The sequence below is a fragment of the Takifugu flavidus genome, chromosome 3, assembly GCF_003711565.1.
Source record: "Takifugu flavidus isolate HTHZ2018 chromosome 3, ASM371156v2, whole genome shotgun sequence".
In the NCBI taxonomy this organism is placed as follows: domain Eukaryota; kingdom Metazoa; phylum Chordata; class Actinopteri; order Tetraodontiformes; family Tetraodontidae; genus Takifugu; species Takifugu flavidus.
The window spans coordinates 4,594,047-4,610,603 of NC_079522.1; the positions used below are offsets into that span (position 1 = coordinate 4,594,047).

At 49.0% G+C, this 16,557-nt stretch overlaps 1 protein-coding gene across 4 annotated transcripts in view; it reads left to right on the forward strand.

The window, feature by feature from the left end:
- The first annotated feature begins 99 nt into the window (after positions 1-99).
- Positions 100-16,557, forward strand: part of LOC130523359 (uncharacterized) — a 38,368-nt gene continuing 21,910 nt past the window's right edge. Inside the window, exons 1-3 of one of the 4 annotated variants that reach the window (XM_057028604.1) lie at positions 100-438; positions 4,767-4,910; positions 10,259-10,343. In XM_057028604.1, coding sequence (XP_056884584.1) covers positions 100-438; positions 4,767-4,910; positions 10,259-10,343 — 568 coding nt within the window. Of the gene's footprint in view, positions 439-487; positions 683-4,766; positions 4,911-5,236; positions 6,117-10,258; positions 10,344-16,557 lie in introns of those variants that run through there. The other 3 variants (XM_057028605.1, XR_008949872.1, XR_008949873.1) reach the window with 3 other exon arrangements.

Sequence of the window (16,557 nt, forward strand, 5' to 3'; positions counted from 1 at the left end):
TTTTTTTTCTATAAACGTTTCAATAAATGCGTGCTGCACCGGGCTGCTTCTGTTCACACAAAACACCATTTATCGTAAAATAAAAATAAGGACTGTAAAATGACTGTGTCACGTGGCTCTGTTCCTAATTTAGCCCTGCTGAGAGGTCTGCCTGTGCGTGTGCGTTACCATGGTTACCCACGTGTTGGACCTCCTACAGTGACCTCCCTCCAGCGGGGCGTGCAGCGGAGGCTTGGAAAGGGCACTGTTGCAGGGGCACTCCGGTCCCACCGAACCCGGCAGCTCAGTTCAGACGGAGCCATGATGGATCCCAGGCTGTCCGCTGAGAGCAAATCAATCCCGCCGCAGCTCCCCGCTGACCCACCTTCACATTTCATTCACTTCAAAACATGCAGAAAAACACGTGGAGCCGGGGCTCAAGTCACCTGCGGAGAAAAGGTAAGACTCCCTCACACGCAGAATGACCCACTGAGGGAGGTGGCGGCTCTTTTAATTCAATTACTCTCAAGTTAACCTCATTTCAAAGGTCAAGATGACAATTTTCCATCCTATAAATGATGTTAAATGATAATCCTGCCCTCGCTCGCTTCCGTCGCTGGGGGGAGAGAGAAATTAATACCGGAAGTAATTTAGGCTGACTTCCGGTTGCACAATTAAACGTAAATAAAGTAGAACGTCCAAGGTAAGTCCACTGCTGTTTGTTTAAAGATATTTTTATATTAACTGCTTTAACCTTTTATTTTTTAAGAAAAGAAAGCTTGTTGACGTGTTAAGGTTTCCTCCGTGGTTATGACGTTTTCGTCGTCGGCCTAATTAACCGCCCCGCAGCGTGGACTCATTAAGTTAAACAAGTAAATGACTTTTAGCCGAATTACGAGCTGTTTTCAGACTGTCAGCTTTAGGAAACACCAATTAGGCTACAGATTAAGCGAACTACGTCTTTAATATGAATACCAATAGAAATGTAATGTGTGTTAATGCGTCGTTCAACTAAACGTTCCGAACAGCCTGTCGCAGTTAGATTAGACCGTCATTTATGTAATGTGGACTTTAAGCACTTTCCTCTGCCCTCTGAAGCCTTGTGGACCTTTAAATCACCGTTACATTCAGTTATATTCAACTCTGCTAACACTGTTTTGATTGATTTTCTTCCCTTTTCACGTCGTTTGAAACTACAATGAAAAGATGCTGCAGGAGCATCTTCCCGCTCCAGCTCGTTATTATTCCTGGTTTGTCTCTGAAGTGGTTCGACCTGGCCTACAAGTCTTTGTTTTGAATGTTTTTGCTTCCTAATTCCAAAAGACAGCGACCACTAACCCTATAACTGAGGCCTGGGATCACTCAGGGATCACTACCAAGCTTTTAGAGGATAAAGTCCCCCTACGTGGCCTTCCTCACCACTGCGGGCTCCATCTGCCTGGAGGAGCCTCTGCTGCAGCCCATATTAATGTTATTGATCAATGTCAACTTTTATGCGTCCTTCGACGTCGGATCACAAGGCGCAGATTGATTTCGCTGCCCCTTTCTTCTCTTTCCAGTAGAACTTTCTTGTATTTTCCTCCCTCCCTTCCCTGGGTTCTCCTCAATAACCCGTCTCCTTTATTGCACACGCTCTTTAGAAAGTGACAACTTTGAAAAACTGAATCAAAGTTTCAATAAAGTCCGGACCGCTGTGGGCTTTGACGCGCTGGGCGGCCGGAGCGGAAGACTATATCTCGGCTCCCAGAAAGATAAATAGTTCATGAAGCTGTTGACTTCACCATTTTATTACTTTTGTCTCGGAATTGTCTACCTGCCCACAGCACTTTTGGTGCACAAATTATTCATGGTGCTCCCCACAGGACCCAGACGTCAATCCCAGTACGAGTTAGTGGGGGAGAGGGGAGCAGGAAGTCTGACATGAGCTGAGGAGGAACGACACCTGCTGCTCATGTTCGGATTCAGGAAGATTCAAACCGGATCTTCCGAAATAACCACAGTGATGACACTACAGTACCACGATAATAATGATAATAATGCTATTTTTCTGCACCCCAGTTCCGATGTTGAGTGGCTTGGCCTTGCTTCCACGATGGAGGTGTGACCACGTCTGGCCAGACTCTGAGCTGATGGCGCTGCTGGACATCTTCCCATTTCAAAGGAAACAAGCTAAATGTGGTTTTTTGTTTTGTTTTAATCTTCTGCCCTGTTTCCGCGGGCAACCGCTGCGCCTCCTTTGTTTATGGTGCGTTTTGTGTCGGACGCGTATCAAAGATACCAAGTTTCCTGACTCTTGACGTGCCTCTAAGAATGGCTGCTGGTTGGGAAGCGAAGGGTCGGAGCACTATAGATTGATGATGTCATTTGTCTTTGGTTCGCCCACTTTGCATTTTGTAAATTGCTAAAAATAAACGATCGCTATTTATATTTTTTCACACCTTTGCACGTGCAAACTCTCCCTTTCACCTATAATTATAGAAAGTGTTTAATAGAGTGATTCCCTTAAGAGTGACTTCCCCTCCCACCCAATAGGAGTTTATATTTTCTTTTTAATAACAAAATTTGGAGAAACTCTCGAGTCGAGACTGCGGGACAGTAATGAAGAGAGGGAGGAGAGACTGGAGGGATTATTAACCAAAGCAGCTGTAATTATGAAAATTGGTGTCCTTCACATTGTAATTGCTTTTCCAAGGTCTCCAAACTCTGTTGTTTAGATATGGCGGCATATATGTAGGGCAGCCGTTTGTCTTTGTGCCTTGAGATTAAAGATGAATGTCGAGTTTCGGAGACAAGAAAAGGTGCTGGATCGGTTTCAGGGACCAGGAGTCATCCTGCTGTGAATGGAAACTTTGTCAGGATTAAAGAGTCGATGGCTGGATTCTCCTGACTGAGTTCTGCATGGCAGGAAAGACTTTGAACAGGAACCTCCAGCCCGGTCCAGTCATGTTAGGCTGGCGTTCCGTCCCCCTCGGAGTGCTGGGAGTGAACATGAATATTAACCGCTTCCACTCTGGGGAAAAAAGCAACCTCCCAAACACACCCGCCGCGATCCAGGCTATCGCCAAGCTAACGGTGTGCCAGCAGAGATGGCGACGCCGCTTGAAACGCTGCTTTAGGGATTAATTTCGGAGCTCATTCTGAATAGCAGCAGGTTGTCACATCAACACGGGGAATTAGAAGAAGTTCTCGGACGTGGGAGGAAAATCATCCTGTTGCGCGGCTTATTAAATTGCTACAGGATGGGTTCATCCAAATATATAAATAAAAAAACAGCTATTATTTATCCTTCTTTGTTCAAATCAGCAACATGGGAAGGGGGGGTGTATAAATGCTGAGGTGATGTGATGCCGACACCTCAAATCTGCCTATTGTTAGCTTTTGTGGTTCAGGTGTAGCACGTAGCTGTCCCCAGATGTAGGGAAGCGTCGGCACGACAACTCTGAAATTAGTTAGAAACCTGGAGAAGCAGGATCAGATTTTACCACCTAATGAAGCTGCTCAGACGCTGCGCTCATCAGATGAAAGAGTAGCGTTAAACCCCCCCACTGGGAACCCGCTGATGGTGTTTTCTCTGCATGCGTCCACTCCTACACACTCTCTGCTGCGTGTGTGTGTGTGTGTGTGTGTGTGTGTGTGTGTGTGTGTGTGTGTGTGTGTGTGTGTGTGTGTTTATGCATTCCTGTCTAACTGTTTAAACACTGGCCACTAATCTCATACAGCTCTAATCATGCTCACAGAGGTGTGTGTGTGTGTGTGACTGTGGATGTTTGTGTGTGTGTGTGTGTGTGTGGGTAGTTCAGGGACCAGCTGCTTTCAAGTTTAAAGATCTGCTCAGTCACCCTCATGTCTGCTTCCAGCTCTGATATTCTTTGTTTCATTGGACGTTTTTGTTTAAAGAAAAACCAAAATGGGGGTGGCTACGCCGAATAAACGCTCCTCAAACGCTCCTTTTTGGCCGTTTGGCCGAAGGACAGGAGATGAAGGTGCGTTATTCCACCTCCACCAGCTGGAGCCGACGGCGCCCTCCCAGGACCACTCATTCCCCCCTCTCCACCAGATGTAGCTGCACCAAAAGATAATGACTAAACCCCAGCGAGACATGTGTTATGGAGCCCTTAATGAAAGAGTTGTGCCCCATTGAGCCCTATAATGAATGTTCTGACATTGAAAATCCCGGGGGGGGCTCGCTTGATTCCTGCGAGCGGGTTCGAGTAGCAAACATTTTGATGGAGGAAATAGAAACGTCGGAATAATGTTTGGAGGCGGCTGCGGCCAGGCTCCGTCCAAAACTCATCCAGCCGCTCTGACATGTTGGGTTTTCATCCCGACTAATGAAAATGTCAAAAAGCGACAGTGTAGAGAGGCGGGACTGCCCACTCTGCCCCAGGAGCCCGCAGATGGGAAGCAGAGATAGCTGTCGAGCCTCGTCAGCGGGGCCAGGCGCGCGTCCACGCTAGCGTTACGAGCGATAAGAGCTTTTGTAGATTTTAGTAATGATGTCCCTGAATACCGAGCGAGCTGCTTCTAAAGAGACCCGCAGGAATTAATAAACACGCCTCCCCTTTCATCACGGCAGTGGGGGTTTTTGTTCCGCTTTGGAGAAATTGCAGAGGAAAAAGGACTGACCGTCATCATTTAATTACGCATTTCAGGGTTTTTCGGAGCCTTTTTTTCGTCCTCTCCTTTACTATTTTACCCACTACTGTCTCTGGCTCCTCTTTAATTCCCTCAGCCTCTCGTCTCCCTGTAATGTTTCCAGCCTCCTCATATTCTCTTTTCTGATGCAGCTTACAGAGCAGCTGGCCCTCCACATCTTCACGTCAGGCGCGAGCTCCGCCCACCACCTCAGCTGGCGTGGTATCGGACGACCCGCTGACCTCTGCCCTCTTGGAAAAGGACGCCAGCATCGCCAACATGTGCAGCAGCATCAGGTCAGTCCATGAAGGAATGGTATCCTTCCTGGTTCCTGCCATGGTTTCCCTGGTCAGCGTCTGTAGCAGTCGCAATCCTCAAGTGCTGTTTCCACCTGGAACTTTGGACACGACAAAAAGGCACGCGGTCTGTTGCCATGGTGACTCCCCGCTCACGACAGCGCTCTGGTTTTTAATTGAGTTTGCTAGATCACGATTGATTATCTGCACACCCTCCACGCTGCCCCAGTGTTTGCTTCACTGTCAAGATAATCATTACTTTAACGGTCTTTTTTTTTTTTTTCTCTCACACTTTTGGTGGATCTTTCCTCACAAACTGTTGGCAGCAGGTCTCGTGAGAGGACCATGACGACCCCGGTCACTGTCGGGGGTCTCCCTACTGTCCTTAGAAGCTCAGATAAATGAACAGAAGCTGTTGGGAACCGACCCGCTCCCTCAAACCCCAACAACGTGATCCGACCAATCAGAGGGAAGGGGCGGGGCTCTACACCTGTGAAGGGGCGGGGCCAGACCCCTCTGTTACAATGATGATGGTGTCGTCACCTGGCTGATGCCTTTGAGGAGGAACAGATCCATTAGCCACGTTTACGTGCGCATTTTTCCCTCCAATCTGTCAGATTTGAACTTCCAGCCTCACTGTTGACATGAAGACGTCTGATTAAAACGTGATGAATGAAATAAAACGGATGAAGCTCCCCCTCCCCGTACTGACCTCCTCCCTCCTCTCAGATTGGACCTGTGACGTCCGCACGGACCTTCGTTAGAAGGTCGACGAGCATAAACCGCCCAACTGGGTCGGAAATTTCTTTCCGGATGATTCTGTTCAGATTCTGGTTTTCCCATTGGTACATTTACTTGATGCAGTTTTCTTTGGATGAGCGTTGATCCCTGATTGACTGCATTTATCCCTGTAAACATGGCTAACACGATGTTTATCACCGCTGTCAGGAACGGCTTTCTGGGACAAATAAACGGAGCAAGACGGGAAATCCAACCCCTGTGAAACTGGAGCTTTGAAAACTGAATGTAGACGTGGATCGCCACTGTTTCACCGTATTCTCTTTGGACCTTTGACATCCGCTCTTTTTATTCCAAGAAGAACCCAAACCTTCCTTTTCTGGAGGTTTGTTTTAGAATCTATCAAATGTAAACGGTACGAGGAATTTAGGAAGAGTTCTTGAAAATAAAGCCGATTGTGGGATTCTATTTCCAAAATATCTTTGGCAGACACAGTTTGACGTGCGTCACACGCAGCCATGAGTGTTTTTCTGTTTGGACTCTAATGCGACAGAGACGCTGTCAGCCACAGATGCCAGGCAGCTAAACGCTGATGGACCGTCTGAATGGAGCGGCGGTAATCAGACAGCACGCCGGTAGGTTGTGATGGTTCAATTCTCATGCTAATCATCTCATTCACCGGAAAGAAAAGCCCCCTTTTTCAAAGGAGCAACGCACAATCCGAGCGCGAGCACGCGAAGAGCGCTCCCGCCGGAGTAAACAGAAACCGCACACCCACAATTACAACCTCCTCTACCTGACGCTGCTCCATGTTTCCTGGATAATCGGACAAAGATTGGATAATCCTGACAGAAATCCTTTTCATTCCCGCAGCCCCCCGCGAATCCTCCGTTTGCAGTATCGTTTTCGGTCAATCAAAGGCCCGCTGAGGAAGCTCCCGGGGTCTCGTTTCAGGCCTGCCGGCTAAAGAGGCTTTCTACAAACTTTGTTCGGAACTTTCCATATTCTCCACCGATGAAGTCACAACGACCCCCTCCCCCCCAATAGAAGGTGAAACCGTTGACATGCTTCCATAAATATGCATGTAGAACACAGGTAATGCTATCGCTGCTGGGCAGAGGCAGAGAGCCGTCACTCCCCTGGAAGAGTGAGTGGAGGCAATCATGCAGGGCTGCACCTCAATCACTCTGTCACTCCCCATCTGCATCAGAGTGTGTGTGTGTGCGCGTGTGTGTGTGTCAGACAAACATGTGGCTACGGTATACACGTGTACAGAGAGCTCAGAAGGACAAAGTGAAAACTGAATTTTATTTCTTTCATTTATTTTTATTATAGCAAATTCTTCCACTTCCAGCCAAGGGGATCAAATACTCCAGAGTGGAGGGACAAAGGCAAAACCTTTAGTCGTCCTGGGATGGAAGAAGGGAGCGTTTTCCATTCTGAGCAGGACAGCGTGTCGAGACCTCGAACTCATGTCTGTTGTGCGTTCAGGTCCAAACCCGTGTCGCCCTTCTAGCCCTTCGTTATGGGTGATAAGGGTGTGTGAGGTGATAAGGGTGGCACAGACTGTTAATGTTTGGCAAATGAATCCGCTGAAATTAACAAGGCACCCCTGGTGGACAAATAAAACGCTGTAGTTATGGGCTTTAATATTCTTTCATATTTGTCTTTGGACCGATTGGACCCTCAGGTGGGTCGGTTCTGGGCTGTGAGCCGTAGGTTGAACACCCCTGAATTAGACCCTTTTGTTTGAGATGTTTCCTCACCCTGGCTGGAGTCCACCCGTCTCACATCAGAGCACATACGGAGGCGGGTGGCCAAAAGAACCCGGGGGAGAGGGTCTGGACACGCAAGGCAACCGTGAACCCACCAGTCACTCTGAGCTCCAGAGACCTGGTGTGCAGATGCGACACACTTCCAGAAGGTCCACCATCACTGCGCCACTCCTCCAGTCTGAGTTTCCCAGCAGAGGGGTCAGACGAACCCCCGGAGGCCTCTCAGAAACAGCTCTCTGGTCCGAGGGAACCCAGTTAAAGCCTCAGGCTAAAGATCAGGATTAAAGCCTTTTTTACAGGTTAATATTAAGGCGCTTTCCCACTGCGGGAGTTCCTGGTAAATAGGGGCAGGAACTTTCCAGGAACCGTTCCTCCCTCTTGGCCATCTCACTGAACGTGCCCCCACTGTGGGGCAGGACCACCCGGCAGCGTCACACATCACCGAGCCAGATCTAGAAGCATTGTCTGCTAGGCTAACCCGCATCACATCGTGGTCTAGGTTTGGCCAATCGGTGCCAAGCAAACCCGAGGCCCCTCCCCGGAGTTTTTGGGGCCGATCTAACCACCTTCCGCCCCGTAAAAGTTCCTGTAAGACACACCCACGACAGCGTAAAATGACCCTGAACTTGACCCTGTGTCTCTGAAGCTTGTTCTCTCGGGCAGTCGTCATCGTTAACGTCGTCGTCCTCTCTGAGCCCTCCCACTGAGCTCTGCAAACACACAAACATTTCATCTGGGTGCGACACGTGAGCTCCCATTTGATGCAACAGCTCTGCTTCCTGTGCTTTGTAGACAGGAACCCTTAAAGAGTGAGAGCCACTCCGGGTGCTCTCATGCCGCTTCTATTTCTGCCATCGGAGGCATTAAAAACTCAGGGAGCAGCACTCTCTCCGGAGAAGATCTGCAACCTTTGCGCCGTCTGCCGCGGTTTTTTTAGAAGAAACGCACGCCGTGTTTCTAGTTTAATGATTTGCGCTTTCTCAGTCTGGAGTCTCGATGTGCGTGTGTGTGTGTGTGTGTGTGTGTGTGTGTGTGGTGTGTGTGTGTGTGAGAGAGAGAGGCTTTGCCCGTCCATTAGTCTCTCTGGGGATGCTGCCAGAAAGGTCACTCACAGATTTCTCTTTTGATTTGAAAAGCACTAAAGCAACGTTGGCTTTCAGACCCTCGGACGTTCCGCGATTGTGTCGCGGAGGAGCTGCGGATTGATGCTCGACACCCCGACGCACAAGCGATATAATATCAGCACGACTTTCCCTCACCAGAGTCTGAGTCTGCAAAATATCGCCTGAATCGAGACAAGGCCGCAACACCTTACTTTTAAACTTGGATATTTCGGACGCTCTCATTTGAGCGTTCTGTCGGTTCGTTGCTTTTGGAGCATGATGGGTCATTTTCTGTTTCGTTGTTTTGGAGACAACAGCCTCATTAAGGGCAAATCAAACGACAAGGCTGACGTCTAAACTAAATGTTAAATAGCGTTTTGTTTTAATGAATGTGGTGCACCCGGCCGCTTCCTGTGGACCCGCGGGCTCGTGCAAGGTGGCTACAAATGACATTTTTTACCATTTAAATGTGGGAGTCTGCCAGTGACGTGTACCCACTTCTCCACTGAACAGGCCTTTGTCTGGTGCCCTTGAGTAGCGGCCCCAGTCAGGTCTTCAGAGGGGGCTTCATGCTGCCTACCTGCTCATGTGCCATCAGTCTGCTCCTTCTTGCCCTGCCAGGGCACTTTAGTCTTATTTTTCATGTCGATGGCAACAGGTGTTGAGTCCGAGCCGCCTCGCTGAGAGCAGATGTGCCGCCGCCAGCTTGCTGAGCTTCACTGGCGTTTTAGGCCTCTGTCCGATCATTCGGTTCCAGTCCAGGTTTTGTTTGTTGCCTTTTGGAGCCACGCCAGCATTTGTAAGCAAGTCTACTCACCATCTGACTCGAATCAAGAGCTAAAGCAAACATGGCTCACGGACCTGCTCACATGTGGCGTACGGTTTCACACAGTTATGTCGGAGTGAAACTATCGGCCATAAATACAACAGCACGGGGGACTGGGAAGTCTGATGATTATTAGGGTTTTTGGAAAACGAAACATGTCCTCATGCATTTTATCTCTCTGTTGGGTCCGAGTTTGCTCGCAGGCCGTGAATTAGCCTGACTAGTGTTTCAGCGAGCTCGCCGCTGGCATGGATCTGCCTGACGCGGCGCTCGCTGCACAAAGGGCAGCGTTTCAGCTGAAGCAGAGACTAATGAATTATGGGTAAACGGAGAACACGGAGGCTTCGTCTGCTTTGCTTTAAAGCCTCGGCTCGGAGCTAAAGGAGCAGGTGAGCTCTTCAGGGCCCGACCACTCCTCACCTGCAAGGATGTGCCATTCCAGCACGCTCAATGGGAACTGTGTGTGTGTGCGTGCACGTTAATATCCGTATTCAATTTGATAATTACTTTTGTGCGCAACTATGCAGCGCTCACTTGGGCTCTCAGTTTCCTGTTGCACCTGTGCTGGTCTGACTCTCCTGGATCTTCTTCCTTCATGAGGACGGACACCTGCTCACGTTCCCCGGGGGACAATTTTGAAGGACAAAGCAAATGTAGTTGTGCGTTGAAATGTCAGTGTTATTACCCAGAGCTGTGCCTCTTTAAGCTGCAGAGAACAACATCTCGGGATCCGTCCCAGTTCACCGTGGAGCAGAATTTCACTTTCGTGTTGGAAAATATTTTCCTTGGCTTAAGAAAAGGAAAATCCGCTGAGTGTTGTGATGTCTTTGTCAGCCATATCAACCTTGAGGTCTCACATCTGGTTACGTCCCCTCCGTCGGCTTAATGTTTTCCCATTTTCCACAGTTTTTCAGCAGCGTGTTGAAGGCTCCCGTGCACCGCCGGAGTCGTTTCCCTCGCCTCTTCATTATTCCACACAGCCGAGGTGGAGGTGAGTCATTTTACAGCCATTTAGGAGTGTTGATGAGCGCTGCTGAGTGGGCCAGATCGCAAGATTTAGTGATGACCACTGCCTTACACTGTGTGTGTGTGTGTGTGTGTGTGTGTGTGTGTGTCTGTGTGTGTGTGTGTGTCTGTCTGTGTGTGTGTGTGTGTGTGTGTGTGTGTGTGTATTTGCCACAGATTAAGCACCAACGACATTTTTGCGAAGTGACAAATTTAAAGGTCTAAGAGGTTTGAAGGTTGTGGTTAGAGTCGGGGGGGCAGTTGTGATGCATTTTGCCTGTGAATGATAGAAATGTGTGGGGGGGGGGGGGGGGGGGTGAGAGTCAGGGGGTGTTTCTTTAGTGCGCATGTGTGACACAAGCTGCCACAGAGGAGCGGCGGAACCTGCGGTTCCTTGTGGTTTCCACGGTTCAGACGGCCTCTCCCGTAGCAACGCTCCCATCCCGTAGCAACGCTCCCATCCCGTTTTCCATCTGCTCTCATGGTTCGGAGCCCCCCCAGTTGTATGAAATAATCAAACAAGGGGGGGGGGGGCAAGAATTGTTTATTTTCTACTCAGAAACGGATTTCATCAAGACGGTCTCCTCTTTTCTGGGTCACCATCGGACCACCGGCGGCATGGTTCTCATTTGTCCCTAATGTTTTTTGGGCCGGCGTTTTCTAATCAGAGGGCACTTTTGGCGTGTGTGGCTGAGCGTGTTTATTTTACCCCTGTGTGTAATACACGCATTTAAAGCGTCTCCTCTCTCCTGCGGGGCCTCGGCCATTGTTTTTATTTGTTTCTCTTCTCTCTCTGCGCCGAGGAGCTCCACGACTGCTTTGACATCATTTTCCAATCACTGAAGGCTGTAGGGCAGCGGCTCTGACTGAGCTATTTCTCTCCAGCTAATACCAAAGAAAAGGGAGAGAATAATAACCCCGGCGGTTGATAACAGCCGCAGCGATCGCTCCACAATCCCGCGCCTCCGGTGCTCTCCGTAGCGGCGTAACGTCGTCTTTTTTTGTTTTCTTTTGAAAGCTACACCGCTATTACAAGCTGGCTGACACCCCTCATCTCACGCGTGTCCATCTGAGATCTATTCAACAGCATCTGGTTGTTTGTACAGGAACACGAGGGAGTCATGAAAACGTCCAGCGGACACGTCAAAGCGAGCCTGTTTGGAACGCGTCTCCAAGCGCTCCAGATTCCAGCTCAGACAAGATCTGGGGAGTAATATCTCGGGAGAATTGGGAATCAGCGACATATGTTGTTTTCATCTCTCCCTATTCTTTTTATTTTCTCAGAGAGGGGGGGTGGAGTCGTACAGGGAGGGGGGGCATTATTAACTCATAAGCCGGTTAATGCTGTAGCACTCTCAACCTTCAGCTCAAATGAGAATTTCCGTCATTTACATATCAATTTAATTTCCTGTCTTTCCCTTCTACTCTTTCTCTCCCCCCCCCTTCATTAAAGGCAGCATCTGCTTGCAAGTGTCAGCACAATCAGCACGGACGATACGGAGAGTTTTGACAAGCTCAGTTTTGTGTCCAGTGTGAGGACGGAGCTTTCAAAGTGTGGCGGACGTAATTACTTCCTCCCCAATATTCCTGTCTATCCAAAGGCTTCATAAGTGAAGCCCGGAGCGATTAATATCAGGAGTTTTGTCCTCAATGACTCGATATATCTCTGCGTTTGGGTGCCTCCTTGAGAAGAGACAATTTCAGTGTTGTCATTGAATGCACGGGGATGAAGGGTTAGCATCGGAATTTTAGAGTGTGGACCACCGGAAAATGAATTACGTGACGTCAGAAACGAAGGCTGCGAAGATATTAATGGCCTCTGGTTTTTACAGTTGTTTTGTAGCAGAGCATCACTCAAAATAAAATTAAATATTAAGATTAAAAAACTGATCCCCTCCAACCCGGCCAGGATTCTGGCGCCCCCAGATCGGCTGTGTAGCATCAACCATCCCCCGTTCCTGATCCCACCCGCTCACTCGGAGCCCCTGTTGGACCAGATGGGTTCCTCCAGTCTCTGTACCACCGTGGACACGATCACTGTCCAAGGGTGCTGGAACCACCAGCCCCAAACGGCTCGGCGAGAGGGGGACAACTATTGGTGCCACCGTTTGAGCGTGGACACCCAAAATGACCCTCAGTTGCCCTCCTCGTGAGATCGTTCCTCACGGAGGGAGGATTATCCAGAGAACCGTACGGGAGCGCTGAGACCTCGCAGTGCCCACGTGGTCCTCTTCCTGAGGCAGACGCAGGAACTGGCTGTCTCCACATGTGCCAGCGAACATCTGCATGACGCAGAGAAGGTTTGGGAGAAAGAGCTGTTGTCTGGGGAAACCAGCGTTGAGGTCGTTGGCCATGGTAACGGCTGATGGAAGAATCTTCCAGCAGGATAATGAGCCATCTAGAACAGCGGCGGAGGGAGCCCAGGCTTGAAGGGTGGACGGGTTAGGGGTAGAACTCCCTCAGGAGCCACATGGTGAGCAACAAGTAAAGGTCTCATGGGTGCGTGCCACCAAGGTTCCTCTACCAAATATGAACTTATGCTTCTCACCACAATCAAATACCAGCTCACCAATTGGGTTTTTATGCATTTTTACAACACTGTAAAACACTGTAGCTGTTCCACGCCAGGTGGAACAGCTACACACCAGTCGCCAGCCCGCCATCGCCGCTTTTAGCTCGTGCTCATCCGCTCTCGTGTTCTGGTTCTTTACCAAATGTGCGTATTTTTCCATTAGAATCCTGCACAATTTCAGATAATTACGTGTAATCGACCGCCACCCCGTGATTAATCTGATTAAAAACGGAGAAGGCTTTACAAGCCTACTGTTATCACATCATTACACAATATTACCAAAATGTGTCACATTACTCTTCCAGCGACGTGCTCTCCCGGGCGCCGCCGTTGCCGCCGCCGCCGCCGTCTCACCGCCGCCACACACGGATATAGACGTGGTGTGTTTAAAGGCGGTCCGACACAGCGGCTCGCTGGTCCGCTGTGGCTCAATCAGGATTAAACCAGTGATCAGAGAAATGAGGGGAGCTGTCATTCCTCTCCACACATCGTCCTCAGTAATTACACCCTCCTCTTCACTTCACCCCCCCCCCCACACACACACACACACACACACACCTGTGTTTGGGTCTCACCACACACTCCTGACAACACCTCCCACTGGAGCGTTTGTCCAGCACGCGTCCACTCCAACGACACTCATCAAAACAGTCCGCACAGAACCCCACTTTTTTAACCCAAGTCTTTCTTAAACAACCGTGCTGTCACGTGCATGTTCTTTCGTGCACGTGCTCACAGAGACGCACATGACGAACCGCTTCAATCTGCCACGTTGAGCTCAGGAGGGCGGTCAGATCGTCGAGCTCTGCCCCCTCCAGGCGGACGTGTGTGACCTTTGGCCCAAAGGTCAAGAGGCAGCGCACACCATGTGTCAGGGTCGCTCCTCTAAACGTGGCGATGGCGTGTTTTTATGTCTGTGTGACACGCCAACGGCAGGATTTATCGACGTTATTTCCATTGTTAGTGTAATAAAATGCCTTTCATTGCCACACTGACATTACTGAGCAACTTATTACACTGATTATATACTATAGATATTTATATATAATATGTTTAATGGCGCCTCAAAGCTCATTAGTAATCCCGGTCTCTGTAAATGTAAATGACACCGAGCCGTCGTTCTCTTCCTCCCTCATACTTACGTCTTCTTTGCAGACTTCTAAGTAAAAAAATAGAGCCGTGCGCTGTGAAGCAAGTAATTAATCTGTAAATATTTGGGCTTTTTCGTGCCGTTTGTCCCCGTTTTTGTAGTGAGGACTGTACTGTACCTCCGCCTTGTATCCAGGGTTTTGTACGACAGCGCCTGGTTATTATGGCTCAGCACTTGAGCGTGTAATCAATGTAAATCTGGGCGTCTGGAACCGGCTCCCCTGAAGCTCATTATTTGTGACAAGTGCGCGAGGCGGTGTTTGTTTTCTGCCATGTTGCAGATGAGTAATGAGATCATTCGGCCGTCCTCTCCAACGCTTTTCTTTGGACGGCGACTGTAACCGACGCCACCCTGCGCGTCTAATCTGGGCGAGGCTCCGCCTGCGTGCCGACTGCACCCCTACTCTATGGTTTTTATCTTAAATTCCATGTTTTTCGCCCTAAAGTGCCACAACGTAGCTTAATTAGACTCCCCGTGACCTTTCTTCTTGAATGCTGGTGCAAACTATAAGACGTATAACATTTTCATCGTCCTGTCATGTTCATTTTAAATGAAAATTCCTTTAAATTTAAATTCCATTAGCAGTATTCAAGGCTATCCTTGCTTCCTGCTTCAGGGTAGGCTTTAGCATTGGGGAAGCTAGCTACTTTTCCTGTTGTTACTTTGGACTAATTCTCCAGCACAAGGTAAAATATATTTAAACTGCAGTTTAAACTGATGGCTGATTCTTTATTTAACGGAGCTAAATTTATCTCCCGTACTTAAGACAAGGGTAATTTAAAGCTCTTGTTTTGTTTTTTTGTATCCTTAACTAGCTTGTCTGTTTGGAAAATTGAAAGTGATGCTGATGGTCTTGATAATAATGACTTTTCCTCATTAAAGAGTGCGTAATAGAGCAGTCGTGTGTGATGACAGTCGACACGCGTGTTTACTTCAGAGTGATTACAGCAGACACCTACTTCATCTCTGTCTTTGGATGGATTCACACACACACACACACACACACACACACACAAACCGCTTCAGCGATGACAAATCCAAGCAGGAAGCAGCGTTATTATTATTATTATTCACTTTTTTAATCAGCTTTAACCAGTTTCATTCGGCTAATCAGAGGGTCACTGGGTTTTGGGCCAATGTTCCCATTATCTGAAGATATCTCGCAGGTACACACACACACACACACACACACACACTCTTCCTGTCCTCCTGCACCACTTCAGGCCTTCCACTCTCTGCACAGCCATTCAACCTTGACCGGCCAATTAAAGCGTGTGCTTAGTTCCTGATCGATGGTCAGGCTGAGGTGGGACAGGACGGGAACAGTAGAAAATAGACTCAGGAAGTTCCACTCCACCACCTTAAATGTTTGTGTTTGGGCTTCCTGTTTAAATCTTCTCGGACGCGTTTATTACGCAACCTAAAGGAGCGCAGTTTTCACTTCCTCGGCCCTGGAGCTGCTTTTCCTTTTTTCCCGACTCACGGGGAGGATGCTGGAGCTCGGGGGCCCCCTGGAGGAGGATTACCGCAGGGCCCTATCTGAGCATTCGGGCGTTCGGTGCCTTGCTCAAAGGTACCTCGGCGGTGCCCTGAGAGTGCCCTGGCACCTCTCTCAGCCCAGTGCCCTTCAGGCCGAGCTACTCCCCCCCCCCTTCAGCTGCCTGTGATATTTACATCTAAAAATAACTCATGTATTCATCAAAGTGAGCAGCTAATTGATTCCTAATTAGATGGAGGCTGTTGGCTATATGTGAGGGTATAAAACGTCCCTTTGACTCTTCTGTTAAGCTGCATTAGAACGATAGAGGACTGTTTTTGTCTCTAAATCTGTTTGTCACTCAGTTCTGATGATCCATGAATGTTAGCAGCCATGTTATTCCCCACCGCCTTGGTTTGTTCTATTTATGGACCTTCTGGAAGCCCTTGAACTGCAAAAGCCCTCTGCAGTACGATAGCTGCTCCTTAAAAAATAAATGAATAGCGTCGGGCCGCTCCGGTATCTGTCGTTCATCAGCGGCTGTGAAGGAGGGAGGGTGTTAAGTAAAGAGACAGCGCGCTGTTTCTCCCCCCCCCCCCCCCCGTCAGATATCACACCAGCCAGCCTGTCGCCCATCAGCCAATAACAGTCGCTCCACATACAGGGTTCAGTCACCGGGCACGGAGAGTCAGCGGGGGGGGGCATCAACAACGGTAAACATGCTAACACAAATGGACAAAGAGCATTAACGCAATGGGCTGGATTTAGCGGCGATGCTAACGTCGTCTTTCATGTGGGCAAATATGTATAAACGCCGATGCGTTAGCTGAGAGGGGTTTAGCACGTTAGCAAGTGGGATTCCTTTCAGAGAAGGAGCGTTTTCTCCCTCTTCCTTCTGCGTGACTCTCGCCAAAACCTCAAATTAGCTAAAATGGCGCGACGGCGTTCAGAGTTGTACCGACGGCTCGCAAATTTATCATTTATCACTTTCCACCGGAGCG